We start from the raw sequence: 24442 nt of genomic DNA on the forward strand, positions 1-24442 counted from the left end.
ATGGCACAGTTCTAAAGAGTGTGCAGGGACAGAGGAATTTGGGGGTGCATGAGCATTGATCTTTGAAGGAGGCAGGACATATTGAGAGAGTGGTTAGCAAAGCATATGGGATCTTGGGCTTCATAAATAAAGGTATTGAGTACAAAAGCAAGGAAGTTATGCTGAACCTTTATAAAGCTCTGGTTAGGCCACAACTAGAGTACTGTGCCTAGCTCTGGTCACCACACTTTAGGAAGGATGTGAGGGACCTTGAGAGGGTGTGGAGGAAATTTAACAGAATGGTTCCAAGGGATGGAGGATTTTAGCTACAAGGTTAGGTTGGAGAAGCTGGGGTTGTTCTCCTTGGAGCAAAGGAGATTGAGGGGAGATTTGGTAGAGGTGTACAAGATTATGGCAGGTTTAGATAAGGTAGACAAGGAGAAACTGTTCCCATTAGCTGATGATACAAGGACTAGGGGACACAGATTTAAGGTTTTGGGCAAGAGATACATGGGAGGAAAAACTTTTTTACGTAGTATGTGATAATGATATAGAAATTGCTACCTATGAGGGTGGTGGAAACTGAGACAATCGATGATTTCAAAAGGAAATTGGATAGGCACTTGAGGGAAATAAACTTGCAGGGCTCTGGGGATAGAACGGGGGAATGGGACTGACTGGATTGCTCTGCAGAGAGCTGGCATGGACTTGATGGGCCGAATGGGCTCCTTCTGTGCTGTAAATGACTCTGTGACTATTATTGGAAGTGCTGTCTTTCATATGAGATGTAAAACTGAGTCTGCCCTCTCAGGTGGATGTAAAGGATCTCATGGCACCATTTGAAGAGCAGGGAAGAACACCATCACTTGACTAAAGACTTGGTTTCCTGCCAGCCTTTTCTGTTACTCAAATGGACTCCACAATGAGCAGAAATGGTTTCTCCCAATCTACCAAACCTGTTCCTCTTAATAACCTGAAAACTTCAACCAAAAACCCCTTAGCCTTCTAAAATTCCAGGGAATACAACCCTAGTTTATGTAATAAAAACAAAAAGTGCTGGAAAAACTCAGCAGGTCTAGCAGCATCTGTGGAGAGAGAAGCAGAGTTAACGTTTCAGGTCAGTGAGCCTTCTTCAGAACTACTATTTCAGATTTCCAGCATCCTCAGTATTTTGCTTTTATCCTAGTTTATGTAATAACCCTTGTGATTGCACAGTCGGGTCAGTGGATTCTCTCAAATCATTCATTGGGCTTTATGAAAAAATAATTTCACTATCTTTCACTTCTCAGTAATTGAAATTGTTAGTGCTCAAAATACGGGTTTGAAAACTTAAAATAAAATACACATTTTACAGTAACATGATTGCAACATCACATGTCAGCTGTGGCTCAGTTGTTAGCACTCTCACCTCTGAGTCAGGAGATTCTGGGTGTGTGCTAGAGGCCAAGTGAAAACAGAAAGACTAGTGTTATTTGACTAAAAAGCCAGCAACTGCAAGATGCAAATGTTGTGGCATTTTTCAAATCACCAGAGCTGGTTACCTGGTTGGGACAGAAGGTTATGAAAAGGCTGCCCGAACTGGGCATGACGTGTGTGTTAGTAAGAGGCAGAGACATGTTCCTGAAACAATTCAGAGAAATTAAACATCCATCAACATTCTGTTCTACACGCATGATATATACACCATGCTCTGTGTTAACAGCTACAATGGCCCCAAACATATGGCAATAGCTTACAGCAGGATCAGTGATACAAGAGTGTGCAACCCGTTTGTAACTGCAGAGGTATACATACACTGTGACCTTCCTGTGGGTGTTATTAGCGAAGTACAGGTAGCAAGACGGGACCTCCTGAACATTAAGCATCATCATGAGGTTCTCTTCACTGCTCAGAACTCTGCGCACAGCGATGTTCTCGTACTGCAGCATATCCAGGGTCACCTGTGGGCGCAACAGGCACCAATCAGAAATTTCCTTTGAACTAACCAAAAGGGACTGTGAAACAAACTGCAGGCAAAACAAACTCTGTGTGGGTGATGACAGTCCTGGTGATAATTTCATTTTTGTTTTCGGGATTCCCATTTCATGGTCACAACATTTTTTTTGTTCCCCCTAAAATTAACAACAGGATAAGTTTGCCTGCTTTGAATCTTCCGAGAGGAAGCACTAACCAAGTAGCTTATAGCAAAGCTCAGACAGTTGGTTTTAACAGTGACATGAATGGTTCCTGAGAAGTAATAATGGAGACTACATCTATACTTGACATTGGAGTAACACATTTATTGGGTGCTTTGTACTTTCACACCCTAGGTCAACTGAAAATTCTCAGTTCCTCACTGGAGTAATGATAGTCAACCACCTTTGTTTATATTGCAGGAAACTAAGAGTAGTAAAATGAACTACATTTCAAGGTATTTCATGGTCAAATTCCTTTTTCTGGGTTTTGCTGTACAATGCCATCTTTTCAGCTAGAAGACACTGGGCTCTACCAATGCTGCAGTGATACCCATTGCTTAGAGCTATGTCACTAAGAGTGAAGTGAAATGGTAAGGAATATGTCTTCAGGTAGAAAGATCCATCTCTTGATGCCTAGAAACTCTGGTATAGCTGAAAATCATAACCACAAAAACAGTTTGTCTGACCTTGTGCATGGTTTTATAGCCCTTCATCTGTGGCAGATGGAGCTGCTTTTGTAGCAGAGGACAGTTTCTACAGTTCAAAAAATTTGAAGCAAAGAGAGTGAAAGTGGCCAGAAAATACAACACCCTAAACTGATTATCCAAGCACAGCAGTGACTGACCATATTGCAGGCTCTGGCTGTTGGCTAGCTGACTAGATGGGAACTTCAACTGAGAGGAGTAGCTCATCACAAATTGGGTGACATTACTCTCCATTTCATGCAGCAGTACTATTCTTGGCATCATTAGAGAATGGGTTCCTACTTTCCAAGATCAATAACAGTGCCTTTAAGCCCAGAAAACTCAGTTTGATTCTCCACTATGTTGAATTTTACAGCACAGAAAAAGGCCATTTGGCTGAACGGGTCGATGCCGTGTTTATGCTTCACATGAGCATGCACTCACCTTACTTCATCTCACTCTATCAATATATCTATTTATTCCTTTCTCTCTCATTTACTTTCTAGTTTTCCCTTAAATGCATTCACATACTGTAGCATATTGATGAGTTGCATCCTCCAAGAGGAAGATGATTTTTTAACTCATTCTATATCTATGGGTCGTGATCAACTTCACTCTGAAGGATGAATACAGGATATCAATGCCACAGGAGAGAACCCAGAGACTGACTTGATAGCTACAATCTCAGGGTCAAATGTTTCCAGATATCAGAGCCTGCAGAAAGTCTCAAAATGGGGAATGAGTCAAAGACTAATAGAGCTCTCCTCAGATCTGCACATTGTGTGGCTGTTTCTATCAGAGTTTAGTGCACACTGCGTGACAAACTGTGTCCAGATTATTTGTTCATGGGAGCTCTCTGTAGACAATGACAGCAGATCCTGAATTAACTATGGAAATTATACTAACTCATCAGCAAATTCAAGTCCCAGCTCCAGTTGTTGGAAGAACAGACTTTCATAGATGATCTGGATGAAGACATCTCTGGTAGACCTTCAGTATCACAAGACTGGTCTTGGTTGAAATTGCAGCTCAAATGCTCCAACTCCCAATTAAGAGTTTAAACCACCGTTACAACTAGATCTGAGGTAGATGGAGCTTCGGTGCCAGATATAAAGAAAAATAAATTTGCGCTGCTACAATTAAACCTTCTCCATAAGGAAAGGTTGAGCAGGTTGGGCCAATACTCATTGGAATTTAGAAGAAAGAGAAGTGATCTTATTGAAACATATAAGATTCTTTGGGGACTTGACAGGTAGATGCTGAGAGGATGTTTCCCCTCATGGGGGAATCTAGAACTAGGGGCACAGTTTCAGAATAAGGGGTCTCCCATTTAAAACAGATGAGGAGGAATTTCTTCTCTCAGAGGTCGTTAATCTTTGGAATTCTCTACCCCTGAGAACAGTGGATTATTGAATATATTCAAGGCTGAGCTAGACAGATTTTTGATCTAAAAGGAAGTAAAGTGTTATGGGGAACATGCAGGAAAGTGGAGTTAAGGACACAATCAGATAACCACGATCTTATTGAATGGCAGTGCAGGTACAAGGGGCCAAATGGCCTTTTCCTACTCCTATTTCTCATGTTTTTATGTAGCATCCAGCATCAAACAGTATCTTGATCCAAGACTGGGACCCGTCTGATGCCATGTGACTGACATATGACAAATCAGAAGAACACTGAACCAATGTCTCTGTCATCTAAGTGGCTACCACAGTGGAGCCCAGGTTCCACTTTTGTAAAACAAGAATTCATCATTTTAAAACACAAAAACAGTCCTCAGCAAAGGAGATACATACTAAACCAGTGTTTTGATTGAGTTAAATCACCATAGCTTTCACTTGAGCCAATATACTCTTAGTTATCACCTCAAATTACTCTCACCACAATCACCACCATTAACCGGCGGGTAATCACCTGTACTTCAGCCGAGGTCAATCGCTTTCTTCAGACAGACTCCAAGTTGGGATTGGGAAAATCCTCAGCCTGAAATGTTTGATGGGTAAGGTTCATGTACAAACATCTAATGTGCTTATACTGCATTTCAGAGAACTCTGTTTTTACACAGACATTTACACTAACCTTGGCTGATCAGAAACTGTACCTGACATAACCTAATTTATTCTGCTGCTGAGCATTTTCCACAGCTCAGATGGAATCGTAACGTTCAAATTTGTTTGCTTCCCTACATTGCAACAGTGACTACACTTAAAAAGTACTTAATTGGCTGCAAAGCACTTTGGAACATCCTGAGGTTCAGAAAGGCGCTATTTAAATGTAAGACTTTTCCTTTTACATTATACTGAAATGTCAGTGAGAACACTGCTGAAACTCTGCTTGTATTATACCAACATAAACTGCTGGGGTGACCTTCCGACATTGGAATTCTACAGGATGTTTCGGAACAAGTATTCAGTTCCTTATTGACTCCTCTAAATTACTTTTTACCATCAGAAGTGTCTGCTTTATAGCATTGTTGAATGGCCTCTCTTGCATACAAGAAATATTGCTTGGAAATGAGACCCTGCTGTGTGATGCCATCATTCAACCACGAGCAAACAATTCCAACAAAAAGGAATGAATGTTGCATTTAGAAATGCATTAATTCCCTAAAGCAGACAGATTTTATTCGAAGAGGCAGATTAATTTTGTCCCCATTTCAATGTACCATATCCGTACCAAATGGAAAATTGACTCTTGATATCATCACATGTAAATGATGTCAATCCCTTCCCACCCTTTAGCATATCAACCCTCTATCACTACAGATATACTAAAGAATGTGAAGGGACTAACACCAGTTACTGTGACTATATCAAGAGATCGAAAGCTCCCCCTTTGTTTTTTTTTCTTATCAGCACAGAAGGTTTAGCATTCCAAAAACTTCCAGCACAGGGTGGTGAGGATTCAGAGCAAAGCTTCCTTGACTATGCTCCATATCCTCAGCCCCTACCCTCAGAAGGACAGCCCTAATTGCACCTCACTGGCCATCCTGTAAGTGTAGTTCACAATATAGTCCCAAATTAAGGATAGCTTTCTGCTATGGAAATGGGTTGAGAGGATCGAATGCATCCGTTTAGGACCTATACACCTAGTAGGCTAAGAAGATGCTCATACCATCAATCTCTGCTGGAATCGAGCAAGCATCATCAATAAAACAAATATGGAATTCAGGAGAAACATCTTTACCCAGAGAATGGTTAGAATGTGGATCTCACAACCACATGGAATGACTGAGACAAATAGCATGAATGCATTTAAGGGGAAGCTGTATAAGTACTTCAGGCAGAAAGGAATAGAAGAATATAGTGAAAGGGTTAGCTGAAGTAGGGTGGTAGGAAACTCGTGTGGAGCACAAACACTGGCCCAGACTAGTTGGGCCGAATGGCCTGTTTCTATGATATACATTCTATGCATCATCCTGTCTCCCATTCATCAGCAGTTTAATTCAGTGCCAAATGGGCACAAGTATTGCAGTGGACCGAATGTTATGACAATTCACAATTGACAAGGATGCTGCCAACCTCAGCAATTCTACGGAGTTCCTTGCTGACTGACATCACCAGCATGGCTCCCCAGATGGAACATGAAAAATGAACATTTCAACCCAGCAAGTAGGACTATGCTACACAGAAAGTCCTCCACAACCCCACCCTCACTCAGCTGTCAAAAAATTAACACATTATATTTCCATACATAGAGTAATCCAGTCATAAATCGGATTCTCTAGCTGCACCCCTCAATACCAGACCTCCCCTCCTGAACATAAGAAATAGCAGCTAGAATAGGCCATTTGGCTCTTTGAACCTGCTCCACCATATGACAAGATCATGGCTGATCTTCTACCTCAACTCCACCTTCCAGCACCATCCCCATATCCCTTAATTCCCTTGGTACCCAAAAAATCTATCTCAGGGCACTCACCTCTGGTTGGATACAGATCCATGAGAGCTGGGCTGGGCTAGCCTCCCTGTCTAGTGACCATTGTTCACATCTGAGCACAGTCAGTCGATATTGGCGGGTCATTCCAACATGAGGCTTCAAAGCCAATAATCTATGTTCTTGACCATATACCCATTCTTCTCAACAGGAGTCTCCAGAACATCAAATGCTGAACCTTGTTGCCTCAAAATAAAATTCACATAGCAGCTACCTCTTCAGGAGCAGAAAATTCAGCTGATCAATTTTGTTTTGGTCTCCTCAGTGTTGCAAGGGGCTAAGGCCAACTCTAGCATTCCTACAATGACCTGAGTTCAGTGCAAACTGAGTATTTCCTGGTTTATGTAGCTCAGCATTAATTCTGTGTCATCAATTCAATCAGTCTCGATCCCAGCTGTTTTTAGAAACAGGAGTGGGCAATTTAGCCCATTGAGTTTGTTCCAACATTTTGTTACCCATGGTCATCGGTGCAATCCCAATTTGCTGCCTCCTCTCCAGATTCCTTAACCCCGTCTAAGTACCTAACTCTGTTGTAAACAGCCTAATTTATTCTTTATCTATGGCTTTTTGAGGAAGCAAATTCTCAGAACCCTCTGCATAAAGAATCACTTTTAGTCAGAATAGTTATGTCTCGATCTCCCCTGCCAGTTAACGTCGTGACTTTAAAAGTGAGCTTAGCTCATGCAATCTTTCATCAGAACAATGGGTATTAACTTTGCAAACTGATTCTGGATTTTCTCCACGGGCTCGATTTGCCTTACTGAATACTGAAATTGTGTACGCGCGCACACACGCACACACACACACACACACACACACACACAATAGGATGGAACTTATAGGTGTTGGTGTTCCCATGACATTGCTGCCTTTGTCCTTATCAGAAGGGAGATGCTGTCAAAGTAACCTTGGTCAGTTGCTGCAGTGTATCCTGTTGATTGTATATGATATTTTCTAAAAAGAACATGATTCCATTCCTCTACGTCTGACATTCCCATCTTGATGAGAAGGCAAAGTCAAAATCACTAGTCACCATCACCCCTGATCTGGGGCCCTCTGGGAGATACAGTACCGAAGAGTATGTTTTACTTGTGATGTTGCACAGCACTTGGCGGCTTGTTACAGGGCTGCATTAAAAGAGGGCCATAGGCTTTTAGCTGCTCTTTTCGATACATTGATAGACAGACACACCAGGGAAAAGTAGCAGGCATCCTGTAAACGGGATTAAATCAGTACTACATATGACTAGATGAAACATCAGAAGCAATTGAAATCCAAAGGCACAAAGTTTACCTCTCGGCCCAGGTAGGAGTTTTCATCTTCAAAGATCAGTGCCAGATACTGAACATTGTTGTCAGCAAAGAAATTCTGTACCTCTGCCATGCTAGAATTGAGGAAAGGAAAATTATATAAATGTGGAATAATTCACCACTTCAGCACTATTAAAAAGGAAAGGATATTATTTCAATTTGTCCAAAATCTGAAAATGTTCTTGAGAATGATCAAAGAATCACACAGTGCAGAAGGAGACCATTTGGCCCATTATGCCCATGCCAGCTCTTTGAAAGAGCTATCCAATTAGCCCCACTCTCCAGCTCTTCCCTATAGCCCTGCAACTTTTTCCTTTTCAGGTGTATCTCCAATTCCTTGGATACCTATACATTTACAGGTGTCTCTCAGTTTCCCCATATTATTGGAATCGAAGTCTGAAGACTGCTAGTCAGACGCAGATCCCCTGTCGTAACAAATAAATGGAAATAGTGAAGTCTGGGCACTATTCCTAGTACATGCCACTCAACAGCAGATTCTAAACATGTTAACCAGTTGTTGCGATTATGGCTAGTCAAAGCATGGAACAGAGCAATAAGCCCGAGAGGCACCGGTACAGGTAGTACCTGTATCAGTCAGATGGGAAACAAGCCAATTCAGTAGGATTTAATTTTTTTGTCTTAATGGTGACCATGACCTTTGTAACATTGTCCATTTCTGCTTCTGCTACTTCTCCACTCATCTGCTACTGAAACACTCATCTGTGCATATGTTACCTCAACGCCCAACAACACTAATGCTTTCCTGGCCAGCCTCCCACCTGGCACCCTCTGTAAATTTGGGCTCATCCAAAACTCTGCTGCCTGTATCCTATCTGCGCCAAGTCCCATTCCCCTATCACCACTGTGCTCGCTGATCTACATTGGCTCCCGGTCAGGTAATCCCTCAATTTTAAAATTCTCGTCCTTGTTTTCAAATCTCTCCATGGCCTCAGCCCTCTCTATCTCTGTAATCTCTTCCAGCACCTCAACCCTCTGAGATATTTGTCCTCATCTAGTTCTGACATCTAGAGCATCCCCAATTCTAGTTGCTCCACCATTGGTGACTGTGCCTTTACCTGCCCTACGCTCTGGAATTCCCTCCCTAAATGTCTCTGCCTCTCTACCTCCCTTTCCTCCTTTAAGATGATCCTATTAATGTGGCCAAGCTTTTGGTCACCTTTCCTAAGAGATATCCTTATATGGCTTGGTGTCAAATTTTGTGAAGCACATCTGAAAATGTCATATTCGCACGCTCACGCACACGCGCACGCACACGCACACACACACATGGAACTTATAGGTGTTGGTGTTCCCATGACATTGCTGCCTTTGTCCTTATCAGAAGGGAGATGCTGTCAAAATAACCTTGGTCAGTTGCTGCAGTGTATCCTGCTGATTGTATATGATATTTTCTAAAAAGAACATGATTCCATTCCTCTACGTCTGACATTCCCATCTTGATGAGAAGGCAAAGTCAAAATCACTAGTCACCATCACCCCTGATCTGGGGCCCTCTGGGAGATGCAGTAATGTTGCCATTTCTATTTCCCACAACACTCATCCTTGTGACTTCTCTGAGTGGGAACTTTAAAAGAATCAGGTTAATGCTGTGCATCCACACTCACTCAGAAAAGAGTGAAAGGCTGCCCAAACCCATTCCATGCAGGCTGTTCGGAGCTAGTCGACAGAAAACTGTCTGGGCTGGAATCAAACTTAGCTAGTAGAAGTAAAAGGTCCATTCGTTTTCCAGTTGTTCAAACAAGAAAATCTCCGACATCTTCATTGCCACCAACCTACTCGTGAATTCTTTCTTTGGCAAAAGACTGAGGTGAAATCTTGGGGTCATCCAATTGACAAATGGTGAATGAGTGACTATGCTTCACTGGATTTCTACATGCATTCACCACAACTGTCAAACTGTGTCTGAGCAAGAAGATGTATTCTTTGTCTGACACTTCCATGACCTTTGGCACTCATGGGGTGACCCCCATTTATTAAAACATCAACCTCTGCTTCCGCCTCCAGCAATCCCATTTAACACCTTGAAAGCCTAGACAAATGTAGGCTCCTTTCAGAATTTCAGAGCTGACCTTTGTCCTTTAAGCCACTACATCAGCAGGACAATTACAGCTCTTTCACCATTTGTCAATTGGATAACCCCAAAATTTCACCTCAGTCCCCTTGCCCATCAGGTCAAACATACCTCTAGCCTCCCCCACACCGCACACCTATCCGGTCATAGCCAGAACATCCCTAGTAATGGCTTTTCTTTCATCCCTCGCGATCATCTTCAGAGTCCCACGAAAATCTATCTGTGGCCTTCCTTGTTTGCCTTGCCGCCCTTTGTGACGTTATCTGTAGACATGATGTCAGATTCCACATATATGCTGATGACAATCCTCTCAACCTCTCTTGATCTCTTGACTGCCTTTGTGCTGTCAGACCATTTGACCAACATCCAGTCTTTAATGAACCATAATTTCCTCCAGTTAAGCATTGAAGTCATTGTCTTGGGCCCCACCACAAACTCTGTACCCTTGATAACAACACCATCTCCTTCCCCAGCCACCATCTCAAACTAAACCAAACTGTGCATCCTTAGTGTCCTATTTGACCCCAAGCTGAGCTTCTGACCCCATATCCTCACCATCAAGCTCCACCATAACATTGCCCAACTCCATCCCTGCCTCAGTCCAACTGCTATTAAAACCCTCATCAATACCTTTGTTACTTCCAGACCCGACTATTCCAATACTTTTCTGCCAGCATCCCATCCTCCCTAAAATCCAGCACATCCAAAACTCTGCTACTCATATTCTATCACACATGTACATCACCCCTGTCCTCGATGACCTACATCGGCTCCCAGTCCTCCTACACCTCAAATTTAAAATGATCAACCTTGTGTTTAAATCTCTTCATGGCCTTGAATATTCTCCAGCTCTACAACCCTCCATCCACACAGAGCTCTCTGTTTTGCTGACTCTGGCCTTTTGTGCATTTCCTCCTGGGAAAATAGGAGGCCCAGCAAGATCCCTGGAGTACACCAATATCCAGTCCAAATCACTTTCATTTACCTCTATTTCTGCCCCTAGCCATCTCTCCATCTTACTGGCCACATTCCCTTGAATATCCTGTGTCTTTATTTTTGCAATAGAAAAACTGCAGTTTGTCAAACAAGGCAAACATTGCCAAAAGGGCAGTAGAAGCAGATTCAATAGGAACTTGCAGAAAGGAATTGGATCTCCATTTAAAAAGGGGAAGTGTGCATGACTCTGGGGAAAGAGCAGGTGAGTGGGACTAATTGATAGCTCTGGCATTGACATGATGTGCTAAATAGCTTCCTTCTATGTTGTCTGATTCTATAACTCTACAAAGGCATCTTGTTACCCACAGTTGTTCCCCCCTCTGAGGGATGGGGTGCAATGACGTATCTAAGGAACTCCCCTGGGGTTCTCAGCCTTGATTGCTAAGTTCTGACCTTCTGTTGGAAGTGCATGTGCGCGTGACTGTGAGACTCTGCAATCAGAGCCTAGACTCTCACTATAAGTAATGGTCACATAGGCAAGGGAGTGAAGGGCACAGGAGTGGAGAAAATAAAAAAAATTACATCTGAATCTATCAATGTGGGGATTTCTGAATTTATTACCGGGGCAACTTATGAGGGTGTGAAGGGACTTGTTCTTTGTTCTTGTTGAGTATGAGAGACTCCCCTTTTCAAGGCAGAATGCACAGACTGGGGAACCATAATCAGCCCCCACCCAATGCTGGCTACCGAAGGAATGAATCACAGAATCAAACAGCACGGAAGGAGGCCATTCATCATGCCTGTGCCAGCTCTTTGAAAGAACTTTTGTATTTTTCCCACTCCCTTGATTGTTCCCCATAGCATGCAAAGTTTTCCTTTTTAAGTATTTATCCAATTGCCTTTTGAAAGTTACTGTAGGTGGCTAAAAGAGAGTAAAGGTAATTAAATGGAGGGGATAGAATATGAAGAAGCAGGGAAAAAATTCCTCCCTTTTGTGTGTTTGTGATGGGGGGTAGTGAGGTAAGGCTCTCTTCTATTTCCTCACTATGGCATGGCTGAGATAGAAGGAATTGATGGGAGGGAGGGGAAGAGTGGCTGACTGTGGGTGTGAACCCATAATCTCATCATTTGATGATGCTGAACCAGCGTCCCAACAAACTGTGCCCCTGTGATGCCAAGTGGGCTTTAACTTCAGTGCTGAACTTAGTCAGGAAAACAAGGTCTGTTAGGGAGAAGACAATGAAAAATGCTTCCTCTTAACAAATTGCAGGTCATGTGCCTGCTCTGATCTGCAGGACCTTTACTAAAAGCCTTCACTTGCTCCCATTGTGGTGACAGATGACTTAACTCTTGCAGCACTGAAGCATAACAGAAATACTACTATATCGGAGGTGATAAGAATAACTTAAACCAACAGTGCTATATAATATGAACTGGATTATCACCAGTCGATGAGAACAGCATCTTTGTAATGTGGGAATGGAATATCTTACACTTGAAGCTCTTTATTCCATCTTCATAAATATCTGTCAGAATTTTCATAGGAAATAACCCTGAATAAGAAGCTGCCATTCTGCAGAGCCTTTTAACACCCAGACCCCAACACCCATCCCTTTAACACTCACTTGCTCTTCCACTCATAAGCCTGCCTCAGAGCCCAAGAAAAATTCAATTCAATTGATATTATTTGCACAGTGTTTGTTCATACTCTTTTATGTATGGTGTTGCTGTAACATATGTGTCAGGGAAAAGTTTAAAGAAACAAAAAGCAAATAATGCAGAGGAAGTCAAAAATGAAAACAAAAAATTCTGGAAACACTCAGGCCCATAATGTTAGCCGAGCCATTTTTTCCTGCCTTCTTGACAGATACTGCCTGATCTGCTGAGTGTTTCCAGGATATTCTGTTTCAATTGCAAAGTTTAGGGACTCAGAATTATATGCCACTGACTGTCCACCAGGGGTCTCCCTGCACCAAGGAGATCGTTGGAGGTGGTATAATACTTACAAAACATGTAACAAGTCTTTCAACAACAATAACTTGTATTTAACATGGTGTAACATCCCAAGCTGCTTCATAGCAGTGTAATCTGACAAAAATGAACACTGAGTCAAAGAAGGAGATATTAAAACAGGTAACCAAATGCTTGGTTAAAAGAGGTTGGAAGGTTGTAAATAAGAGAGCGATGAAAGGGCAGAGAGGTTTACGGAGGGAATTCCAGAGCAAAGGGCTTGAACAGCTGAAGGTGTGTTCACAAATGGTGGAATTAAGGATGCAGGGGATGAATGAGGCCAGAGTTGGAACAGCCCAGAGTTCTGGGAGGATTGTAAGGCCTGAGGTGATTGCAGAGATAGGGAGGGCACACGGCCATGTGTTTCAGATTTCTTTCCCAGCTCACGGAATCTCACATGTATGTGCCTTTCAACATCAAGAGGATTTTTCTTCCCTTAATATTTCTCATATTTTCCTCATGTCCATGTCCAGACAGCATTCTTAAAGGGGCCTATCTCTCTATGTTGATAAGATCCCAATATACAGTCTAAAAGCAGTTCTGTTGAGACTGGTAAAGGCGAGGGGTGGATTTTCTACTGGCCGCCTGGGTATACAATTGGCATTTTGGGTTGGCTGCCTGCTGTGGAAACTGGCCAAATTTCATTCTCACTGCTTTCAAGTTGAAAATCTATAGTCATGTGAACATCTTTGCTCTAACTCAATGTGAATTGGTACACAGGGCAGTTAGAGAGAGGCGCTACACAGAACTGGTAAACGTGTAGTGTGGTATGAGATTGAATAAGGCGAATGAGCTGAGCATTCTGAGCATGGATAACTATACAACAATTGTGCTTGGATCAAGAACTCTGTGCAATCAGGACTGCATGGGATGAAGGTTTGGTAAAATGGAAATAGCTGCTTGGATCAGCGGGCATCATGTGGAGTGACGTGCAAGTCAGTTTGTCTGTCTCTCACAAACTGAGATTTCCAGCTGGTTCCCACCTTCTGTGCGATTCTTCATTTGTGTGCAGATGCCACTGCAGAGGTTGTTACTCCAACACCTATAACATCAATCTCAATAATCACTAACACACACTATTGAGGTGCCTCAAGATGAAGAACTGCTAAATATTATCCCACTCAAGTATTCCAAGGGATTTTGTTTTATTTGTTCTAGTGATGAGGGTGACGCTGGCGAGGCAGCATTTATTTACCATCCTACTTTCCCTGAGGAGATGGCAATGGACTTTCTCGAACTGCTGCAGCTCTTGTGGTGAAAGTACTCCCACAATGGTATTAAGTAGCAAATTCCAGGATTTTGACCCAGCAGTGATGAAGGAACATTGGCACATGTCCAAGATGGAACAAAATTTGTAGGCAATGGTGTTTCCATGTGTCGCTGTTCTTATCTCTCTTGGTGGTAAAGATCACAGAGCTAAGAAGCCTGCCAAAGTAGCCTTGGTAAATTGCTGCAGGGCATCCTGTAGATAACACATACGACAGGTACAGTGTACCTGTCCGGGAGGAGATGGATATTAAATCCCTTGGCAGGGGCACCAATCGTGTGAACTCTTCTTTCCTGGATGGTGGTTGAGCATCTGGAGTGTCGTTGTACCCACACACATCCAAGTGAATATTCCATCACACTCCTGACTTCAACCTTACACTTGGTGAAGAGGCATTGAAGGGTCAGGAGATGAGCCATTTATCAGAGAGTACTCAGCCTCTTGCAGCCACAGAATTGATAGGGCAGATCCATTTAAGCCTATAGACAATGCTGATTCCCAAGATGTTGAGGGTGGGGACTTGGTGATGGTGGTACCCCTTGAAGTAGGTATGGTGAAGCCTAGAAATGCATTGATTGTATTATGACAAAAATTTATCAGTAATATAAAAAGTGAGTCAGTTAGGGTCAGTATAGAGAGATAGTGCACTGCTCTTCATGAATTTAGTCCAAGACTCAGAATGGAATGTAGGACCTCTCCACCTCTTCCAGCCATTAGATTCCTAAATATAACAGATTGGATGATCCATCTTGGCCTCCTCCTGAGTTACCCAGCATCACAGATGCCAGTCTTCAGCCAATCCGATTCACTCCATGTGATATCAAGAAACGCTGAAGGCACTGGATACTGTAAAGGCTATGGCCCCGGCAACATTCCAGCAATAATACTGAAGAATTGCACTCCAGAACTAGCCATGCCCCAAGCCAAGCTGTTCCAGTACAGCTATAACACTGGCATCTACCAGGCAATGTGGAAAATTGCCCAGGTATGTCCTGTGCACAAAAAGCAGGACAAATCCAACCTGGCCAATTACCTCCCTATCAGTCTACTTTTAACCATCTTCAGCTGCTTCATCAATGACCTTCCCTGAATCATAAGATCAGAAGTGGGGATGTTCACTTATGATTGCACAATGTTTAGCACCATTCACGACTCTTCAGATACTGAAGCAGCCCCTGTCCATCTACAGCAAGACCTGGACAACATCCATGCTTGGGCTGATAAGTGGTAAGTAACATTCGCACCACAGAAGTACCAGGCAATGACCATCTCAAACAAGAGAGAACCTAACAATCTCCCCTTGACATTCAATGGCATTACCATCGCTGAATCACCTACTATCAATATCCCAGAGGTTACCATTGAGTAGAAACTGAACTGGACCAGCCACATAAATACTGCGGCTACAACAGCAGGTCAGACACTGGGAATTCTGCGGCTAGTAAATCAATTCCTGACTCACCAATGACAGTCCACCATCTACAAGGCACAAGTCAGGAGTGTGATAGAGTACTTTCCATTTGCCTGGATGGGTGCAGCTCCAACAACTCTCAAGAAGCTCAACACCATCCAGGACAAAGCAGCCCGCTTGACTGGCACCCCATCCAACACAGTCAACATTCACTCCCTCCACCACCGATGCACAGTGACAGCAGTGTGTACCATTTACAAGATGCACTGCAGCAACTCATCAAGGCTCCTTTAACAGCACGTTCCAAACCCATGACCTCTAACACCTAGAAGGACAAAGGCAGCTGATGCATGGGAACACCACCACCTGCAAGTTCCCCTCCAAGCCACACACCATCCTGACTTGGAACTATATCACCATTCCTTCACTGTCACTGGGTCAAAATCCTGGAACTCCCTTGCTTACAGCACTGTGGGTGTACCTACACCCCAAGGACTGCACCAGTTCAAGAAGGCAGCTCACCACCACCTTCTCAAGGGCAATTAGGGATGGGCAATAATTGCTGGCCTAGCCAGCGACACCCACATCCCAGCAATGAATAAAAATAAATCCAGAGCCAGTTTCAGGCTGTTTTTGAAAGGATGGGAGTCCACAGTACAAAATTGCCTATAATTCTGCACCTGCAGCCAGTCTCACTCATTGGGGGTCACAAGCATGGCTGATTTGAGAAGTGGCGCACTGGTGTTCTTCTGCTGCTGAGATTAATGTGGGTTGTTAGGACTAATTAGAGGGAGGTTTACCCTACATCGGATTGAATGCTCAATCTTGACACATGTTGCAAGTGGGTGGAGTGCCCCTTGCCTTCACCTGGGTCAACTTGTTTTCTTTTTCAAATGACATTCAGAAATTAGACTTGCTGAAATGTCTTGCAAGAAAACACACAAATACAGTATGAGAATACTGTTGTGGAAATGGCTGTATTCTCATAAGAAATGTCTGCAGCTTCATAAAAAGATAGACTTTTGTTAGAAAAGCAAAATACTGCAGATGCTGAAAATCTGAAATAAAAACGGGAAGTGCTGGAAATACTCAGCAGGTCAGGCAACATCTGTGGAGACAGAAACAGAGTTAACATTTCAGGCCAATAACCTTTCATCAGATTTTTGTTAGGCCATGGTATTAATGGCGATGGAACCAAGGTGAGTAGATGGAGTTAAGCTAAAGATTGGCCATGATCTAATTCAATGCCAGAGAAGGCTCGAGGGGCTGAATGGCCTGCTCTTTTCCTATGTTCTGTCATTAGAACAGAGTGAGGAACAACCATTTCACCCAACAAGTCTGTTCTGTGTCATTCTGAATACTCTGGCACTAAATTGCTGCAGCTATGTACCCTCTTTCGGAAGGTTTTTTTTCCTTGATTTACAAGTCAGAATTATCTTACGTAAAAAGAGACAATAGAAGAGTGATTATACATCTTATGCAGGAACAATGTAGAAATTATCCCATACAAGTTCAAATCAATGTGTGCTTACCTGGCTGGTTCCAATGGTGGACAGGCTGGCGGCCAGACATTCTCTCCATGTTGCTCCAGGTATCTAATGATATCATGGCGTAAAGCTGATATGGTGGTATCGGAGTCTATATGGAGTTAAACACAGACTGGATTCAACTAAATGCTGGTGACCGGGACTGGACAATAACAGCAGCATTTAAAGAGAAACTCAGATTGCAGGAGTTCTATGGCTAGCGAGACTGCCTGTGGGCTAGATATAAAGGACTAAACCAACAGGGACCTCTCACACTGTATCTGCTACTATACACCACTACCACAGGGTGTAGCCTGGCTTTATTTTCCAGTTCACTGACACTGAAAGGAAGTTGTACTTGCACCACAAGGGGACCCCAGCCTGTGTCAGCTCAGTGAGTTCACAGCACTGAAACTTGGCTAAATGAGTTTTCTGGATTTGCGCTGTACTAATTTATTCCATGGATTTTTGCTTCTTCTGTTGACAGTCCCAGGTAACATGGAATAGTACTGAGTATCTACAGTAATAAGTTCTTCTTATGTAAGTACAAATCCTGGGTATACAATTACAGATCTCAGTACATAGTGACAAATCCGGGATTACAATTACAGACTGTGGGTATTTAATTACAGAGCCGGGTATACAATTACAGACCCTAGGTATACAATTACAGACCCAGGTATATAGTGTCAAATCCAGGTATACCATTTCAGACTCTGGGTATGTTGCGACAGATGCCCCGAGTATAATAATTTTATTAGCTCCTTTGTACAGGTCCTTTGCCACTTAGGCAACTGTTTAACATGTCTAAATGCCATTTGTACTTTAGTGGGTCTGGATTATGACAGTCCTCTGACATAGTCTTCCCCCATGATTGTGTACTTTCTTGCAGCGCTCTCTGGATAGTGATTAGGAGCTGGTTCATTTGCCTCTCTTCCTAGCCCAAGGGCACTGAGACCAATTGAATCAAGGACCTCTCTGGTGAATATGGTTCAGTACCACAAGGAGCATATACCACATAGCCACCGGGGCATATTTTCATTTATAGTCGGTGTCTTCTTTAATTCGTCCTTTGATCAGTAGGCAATCGAGCCTCCAATAATGCCCCAAAGCTATACAGTGTACCAAAACCAGCCCATCCATGGGCTCCAACTCAGGCTCCTGATCCTTCCTTTTGGGCTAGGTTGAGAGTTCCAAACTATTGTTGCGTCTCCAATATTTTCTTTTACAATTCCTTTTAGATTCACAGCAGATCTTTCCACATGCAGAGTGCAGCCCTTGTTACTATGACACCAGATGATGATGCCACAGGTATGGTTGCTAACCTCCAGGGCTTTCCTGCAGTCTTCAGGAATTGGAGATTAATCTCCAGGACACTGCTGCGAGCAAATCCAGGAGAAAAATCACAGGCACCTTAAAAAAAAATGTTTGTTCTTCATTTCCTTTGAACATTTTTCATTAATAGTTATAAGATATATATATTAGATATACATACATAAGCGTGCAAAATTAAAGCACATGGGATTGGGGGTAAGGTATTGACAATGGATAGAGAACTGGTTGGCAGACAGGAAACAAAGATTAGGAATAAACGTGTCTTTTTCCGAGTGGCAGGCAGTGACTAGTGGGGTACCGCAGGGATCAGTGCTCGGACCCCAGCTATTCACAACATAATAATGATGTAGATGAGGGAATTAAATATAATATATCCAAGTTTGCAGACGACACAAAGCTGGGTGGGAATGTGAGCTGTGAGGAGGATGCAGAGAAACTCCAGTGTGATTTGGACAGGTCGAGTGAGTGGGCAAAAACATGGCAGATGCAGTATAATGTTCACATGCAGTATAATGTGGATAAATGTGAGGTTATCCACTTTGGTGGCAAAAACACAAAGGCAGATTATTATCTGAACAGCGATAGTTTGGGAAAGGGGGAGGTGCAGTGAGACCTGGGTGTCCTTGTGCTCCAGTCGCTGAAAGCATGCAGGTGCAGCAGGCAGTTAAGAAGGCAAATGGTCTGCTGGCCTTCATAGCGAGAGGATTCGAGCAAGGATGTCTTGCTGCAATTAGACAAGGGCTTGGTGAGACAACATCTGGAGTATTGTATGCAGTTTTGGTTTCCTTATCTGAGGAAGGATGCTCTTGCTATGGAGGGAGTGCAGCGAAGGTTCACCAGACTGAGTCCTGGGATGGCAGGACTGACGTATGAGGAGAGATTGAGTCAATTAGGCTTGTATTCGCTAGAGTTTAGAAGAATGAGAAGGGATCTCATAGAAACCTACAAAATTCTAACAGGACTGGACAGACTAGATGCAGGAAGGATGTTCCCAATGGTGGGGGAGTCCAGGACCAGGAGTCACAGTCTAAGGATAAGGGGTAAGCCATTTAGGACTGAGATGAGGAGTGGTTTCTTCATCCAGAGAGTGGTGAACTTGTGGAATTCTCTACCACAGAAAGCAGCAGAGGTCAAATCATTAAATATATTCAAGAAGGAGTTAGATATAGTTCTTAGGGTTAAAGGGATCAAGGGATATGGGGAGAAAGCGGGAACAGGGTACTGAGTTTGGATGATCAGCCATGATTGTATTGAATGGGGGTGCAGGCTCGAAGGGCCGAATGGCCTACTCCTGCTCCTATTTTTCTATGTTTCTATAAGATTATTAAAGCTGTGGGCAGAAAAATGGCTATCAAGATTCATCCAATTGGGACGCAAAGAGTCTGTTCCCTTTGTAATTGGTGTGGGCAGGCAATATGCCTGGAGGTTGCACCAGTGGCGGGAGTGTCAGGACTGGATGTCATGTAGTGAAAATTCCAGGAATATACAGTTGGGAACCCTAGTGACCGGGCTTGCGACTTATTGGTTAAAACTGACAAATGGCGAAGCTCCTGTGTAGTTACGGGTTCTTTTCACTAAGCACGCAGAGCAGCTTTTAACAGATTAAACTCTCCCTCCTTCGACCTCTCCCAAAGAGAGGTATGAACTATCCTGGTTATAATCTGGAATATGTAGTATCCATGTGTGCACTGTGATCTCTCCATACATCTAGTGGCTGCCCTCAGCCAGTGGAAAGTATCTGCTTTCAAAATGGTCTCAGCAACGAGTAAAAAAAAAAATGGTCCCAGGGAATGACATAGGAGGAGCTTCCTGTGTATTAAAGTAGAACTCATCCGCAGATACCCTTTAATATTTAAACAGGAGCCTCCTTCATTCTTTGCCCTTAAATTGGATGTGGTTGATTCAGGTGGAATGAGATGACAAGTGAGAGCTCTTCACACCAAAGCTGCAGCTGTCACATTATGGAGTGGTACCAGCACGGGCTGTATGTGTGTGTGTTTGTGTGTCTCTTCAACCCTTGGCACTGTCCTGCCTTATAGGCCTTGACTTATCACCTTAATTTCTAACTTTATAAAGATGAAGGTCTGTATTTTAAGCAGCTAGCAGGAGTCCTGATTCCAGGCCAAAACGTTAAGGGGAACCCTGCCTCTGCTGTTTGGGGGACCCCTGGTTGCATCTTATGGCACTCAAGCAACTAAGAGCCTAGTGCCAGGGTCCCTATCCCTTTAAGGACAGGGATCCCACCTCCAAGAGTCCCAGCTGCGCTGCGCCTTCCCACCACCTCCCTGCCCATCCCTAGAGGCTCATCAAATTCAGCCCGACATTTTGCGTCAAAGGGCTTTTTCATCAAGGGCTTATTCATTGCAACTAAAACCAATGCTGACCACACTCATGCATTTTCCAACAGCATTGCCGGATACTGCTCAGGAGTGGAAACCCATGCCAATGTTCCCCCTTTCCTCTCCCCACCCCACCACTCCTTAACTCAGGGGCCCTCTGGTGAATGCAACAGCCTCAACCACACCTTCATGCAACAATCGCTAACTCAGACATTGATCTTTGAACACTCAGTCTTCATGGCTCAATCTTAGTACCAGGTAGTATATTTACTCACCTAAAGCAATTGGAATTTGTGGCCAAGCAAAACCTCCAAAACAGTCTCCAGAAGTCCTACGCTGCATCACAGGAACACAAGTAGCCCCTTGAGCCTGTTTCACCATTCAATTAGACCATTTATCTGAATCTTAACTCCATCTACTTGCCTTGGTTCTATAATCCCTAATATCCTTACCAAAGAAACCTATCAATCACAGTTTTAATTTTTTTAATTGACTCTCAGCCTCAACAGGAGGAAGGAGTTCTAGATTTCCACTACCCTTTGTTTGAGGAAATGTTTACTGACATCACCCTGACCAGCCTAGCTCTAATTTTTATTTTATGCCCCGGGTTCTGGATTTCCTCATATACAGTCTTCAGCTGCATATTTCTCTAACTATTCAGGGACTTGGGGATGATGGTCTAACAATATTTATCGCTTTGGCATCAGTAGTGATATGGCAAACATGTCCCGGTTTCTGCCATTTCACCCGCCCATCTTCTGCCAAAGTTACAGTGGCAGAATGGCAGAATCGACCCTTCCTTTCCCCGCCCACCACAGAAATTCCATCCCATAATCTACAGAGCTTCAGTTTCCAGATTTTTGATTGGCTGTAGTAAAGATTCCCCAAAATGGCTAGGTTAGGGGGCTGGCCAAATGAAATCTAGCTTCCCCTATTCCTCCTACCCCATGCTCTTTTTGGAGATTGGTTAACTCAAATAAGCTGTGTGTGTGCGTGTGGGGTGATGTCTTAAACTTAAACAAAGGCAATTACAAAGGTATGAAAACAGAGTTGGCTATAGTGGACTAGGAAAATAGGTTAAAAGGTAACATGGTAGATAAACAGTGGCAGATATGCAAGAAGGTAACGCAACACTCAACAAAGATATATACCATTGAGAGAGAAAGACTCTATGAGAAGGATGCACCATCCACGGCTAACTAAGAAAGTTAAGCATGGTATCAAATCTTTGTAATGCTACGAAGATTAGTGGTAGGCCAGAAGATCAGAAACATTTTAGAAACCAGCAAAGGATGCCTAAAAAAAAAAAGAGGGAGAAATCAGAATGAGAGTAAACTAGCAAGAAATCTAAAAACAGACAGTAGGAGCTTCTCCAAGTACATAAAAAGGATGAGAGTAACTAAAGTAAATGTTGGTCCCTCAAAGAATGAGAGTGGGGAATTAATAATGGGAAACAAGGAAATGGCAGAGACTTTGAACAAGTATTCATAGAAGAAGACACAAAAAAATCCAAAGAATAGTAGAAAGTCAAGGGGCAAAAGAGAGGGAGGAACTTAAAACAATCATTCTTAGTAGAGAAAAAGTACCAGGAAAACTAATGGGACTAAAGGCTGACAAGTTCCCTGGACCTGATGGCCTGCATCCTAGAGTTTTAAAAGAAGTGGCTGCAGAGATAGTGGATGTATTGGCCGTAATCTGCCAAAATTCTGTAGATTCTAGAAAGGTCCCTGCAGAATGGAATACCCCAAATGAAACACCTCTAATTAAGAAAGGAGGGAGATAGAAAGCAGGAAGCTTTAGGCCAGTTAGCCTAACATCTGTCAGTGGGAAAATGCTGGAATACATTATTAAGGAAATAGTAGCAGGACATTTAGAAAATCAGAACAAAATCAAGCAGAGTTGACATGCTTTTGTGAAAGGAAAATCGTGTTTGATAAGTTTATCAGAGTTCTTTGAGGATGTAACAACCACAGAGATAAAGGGAAAGCAGGAGATGTAGTGTATTTGGATTTTCAAAAGGCATTCAATAAGGTGCCATGTAAAATGGATAGAAGATTGGCTAAGTAACAGGAAACAAAGAGTTGGGATAAATGGGCCATTTTGAAGTTGTCAAACTGTAAGTAGCAGGATGGGAAAATGTGAGGTTGTCCACTTTGATGGGAAGAATAGAAAAGCAGAATATTATTTAAATGGAGACTGCAGAATGCTGCTGTACAGAGGGATCGGAGTGTTGTCGTACATGAATTACAAAAAGTTAGCCTGCCGATGTAACAAGTAGTTAGGAAGGCAAATGAAATGTTGACCTTTATTGCAAGGGAGATTGTGTATAAAAGTAAGGAAATCTTATTACAACTGTACAGGACGTTGGTGAGATCGCACCTAGAGTACTGTGTACAGTTTTGGTCTTCTTATTTAAGGACGGATATACTTGCTTTGGAGGTAGTTCAGAGAAGGTTCACTGGATTGATTCCTGGGATGAGGGATTGTCATGAGGAAAGGTTGAGCAGATTGGGCCTATACTCATTGGAGTTTAGAAGAATGAGAGGTGATCTTATTGAAACATATAAGATTCTGAGGAGACTTGACAGGGTAGATGCTTTGAGGATGTTTCCTCTCATGGGCAAATCTAGAACTCGGGAGCACAATTTCAAAATAAGAGGTCTTCCATTTAAGACGGAGATGAGGAGGAATTTCTTCTCTCAGGTGGCCATTAATCTTTGGAATTCTCTTCCCCAGACAGCAATGAAGTCTGGGTGATTGAATATATTCAAGGCTGAACAGGATAAATTTTTGATCTAAAAGGGAGTCAAGAGTTATGGGGGGTAGGCAGGAAAGTGGAGTTCAGGCCACAATCAGATCAGCCATGGTCTTGTTGGGTGGCGAAGCAGACCTGGGGGCTGGGTGGCTTACTGCTGCTCCTATTTATTATGCTGTTAAGTTCTTATGTTCACTCAGACTGCACCACGTATGGATGGAACAGGCTGGATGGACCAGATGGGCATCTGCCCTTTTGCCCGTTTTTGTCTGTTCCTGTGTTGGCTGTCCTCTTGTGGTTCCTTTTACAGGTGTTGTTCGGCTTGCTGCTTACCTAGCACTCTAAATAAATTCTGACTGACCAGTTTCACCTAATAGACCCTCTACTTACTCTCTGTTCCAAAGCTGAAATTGCATCAGCCCCACTCTGCTAGCACAAGTGAGGTGGAGTGGAATCCAGAGCCACCTCCATTGAAGGCTGCTGACAGTATCACAAATGGTAGGAATGGGGTTATTAGCATGAGGGTTTCACACGCCTGTAAGAGTGACTTAGAAGTGTCCACTCAATCCAACTGCTGGCCCTTAGTCACTCCACCAGGTTGTCTCCGATGTCCTGTTCAGGACCAAGAGAAAACTGTAGTAAAGGATTTTCAGCTCCAACTCTGGTAACATAAGGAAATGGATGCTCTCGATGGTTGACTGTTACTTCTGGGACCCTAGCATGATGCCAGCTTGCAGATGCTAAGAGTTCCGCTGAAGCCTTTTAAAGGCTCAATGTGCAGGATTGCCTCGACAGCTTAGGAACTCCCCCCCCACTGACACACCACCTTGACATGGTAGAAGGGGAATGGGTGTGGATGGAAAAGCTTGATCAGAAAGTGGCTGGACTAAGAGAAATGCAATGCTCCT

General features: G+C 43.2%; 1 protein-coding gene across 3 annotated transcripts in view; it reads right to left on the reverse strand.

Annotated features, from left to right (window-relative positions):
• Positions 1–24442, reverse strand: part of qsox1 (quiescin Q6 sulfhydryl oxidase 1) — a 144495-nt gene that overhangs the window by 76766 nt on the left and 43287 nt on the right. For 2 of the 3 annotated variants that reach the window (XM_068037831.1, XM_068037830.1), the window contains exons 4-6: positions 17112–17217; positions 7847–7937; positions 1774–1919 (exon numbers count right to left, since the gene is read on the reverse strand). In XM_068037831.1, the coding sequence (XP_067893932.1) occupies positions 1774–1919; positions 7847–7937; positions 17112–17217 (343 nt within the window). The remainder of the gene's footprint in view (positions 1–1773; positions 1920–7846; positions 7938–17111; positions 17218–24442) is intronic. The other variant, XM_068037832.1, reaches the window with a different exon arrangement.

Source organism: Heterodontus francisci, chromosome 8, assembly GCF_036365525.1.
Source record: "Heterodontus francisci isolate sHetFra1 chromosome 8, sHetFra1.hap1, whole genome shotgun sequence".
NCBI classification, from domain to species: Eukaryota; Metazoa; Chordata; class Chondrichthyes; order Heterodontiformes; family Heterodontidae; genus Heterodontus; species Heterodontus francisci.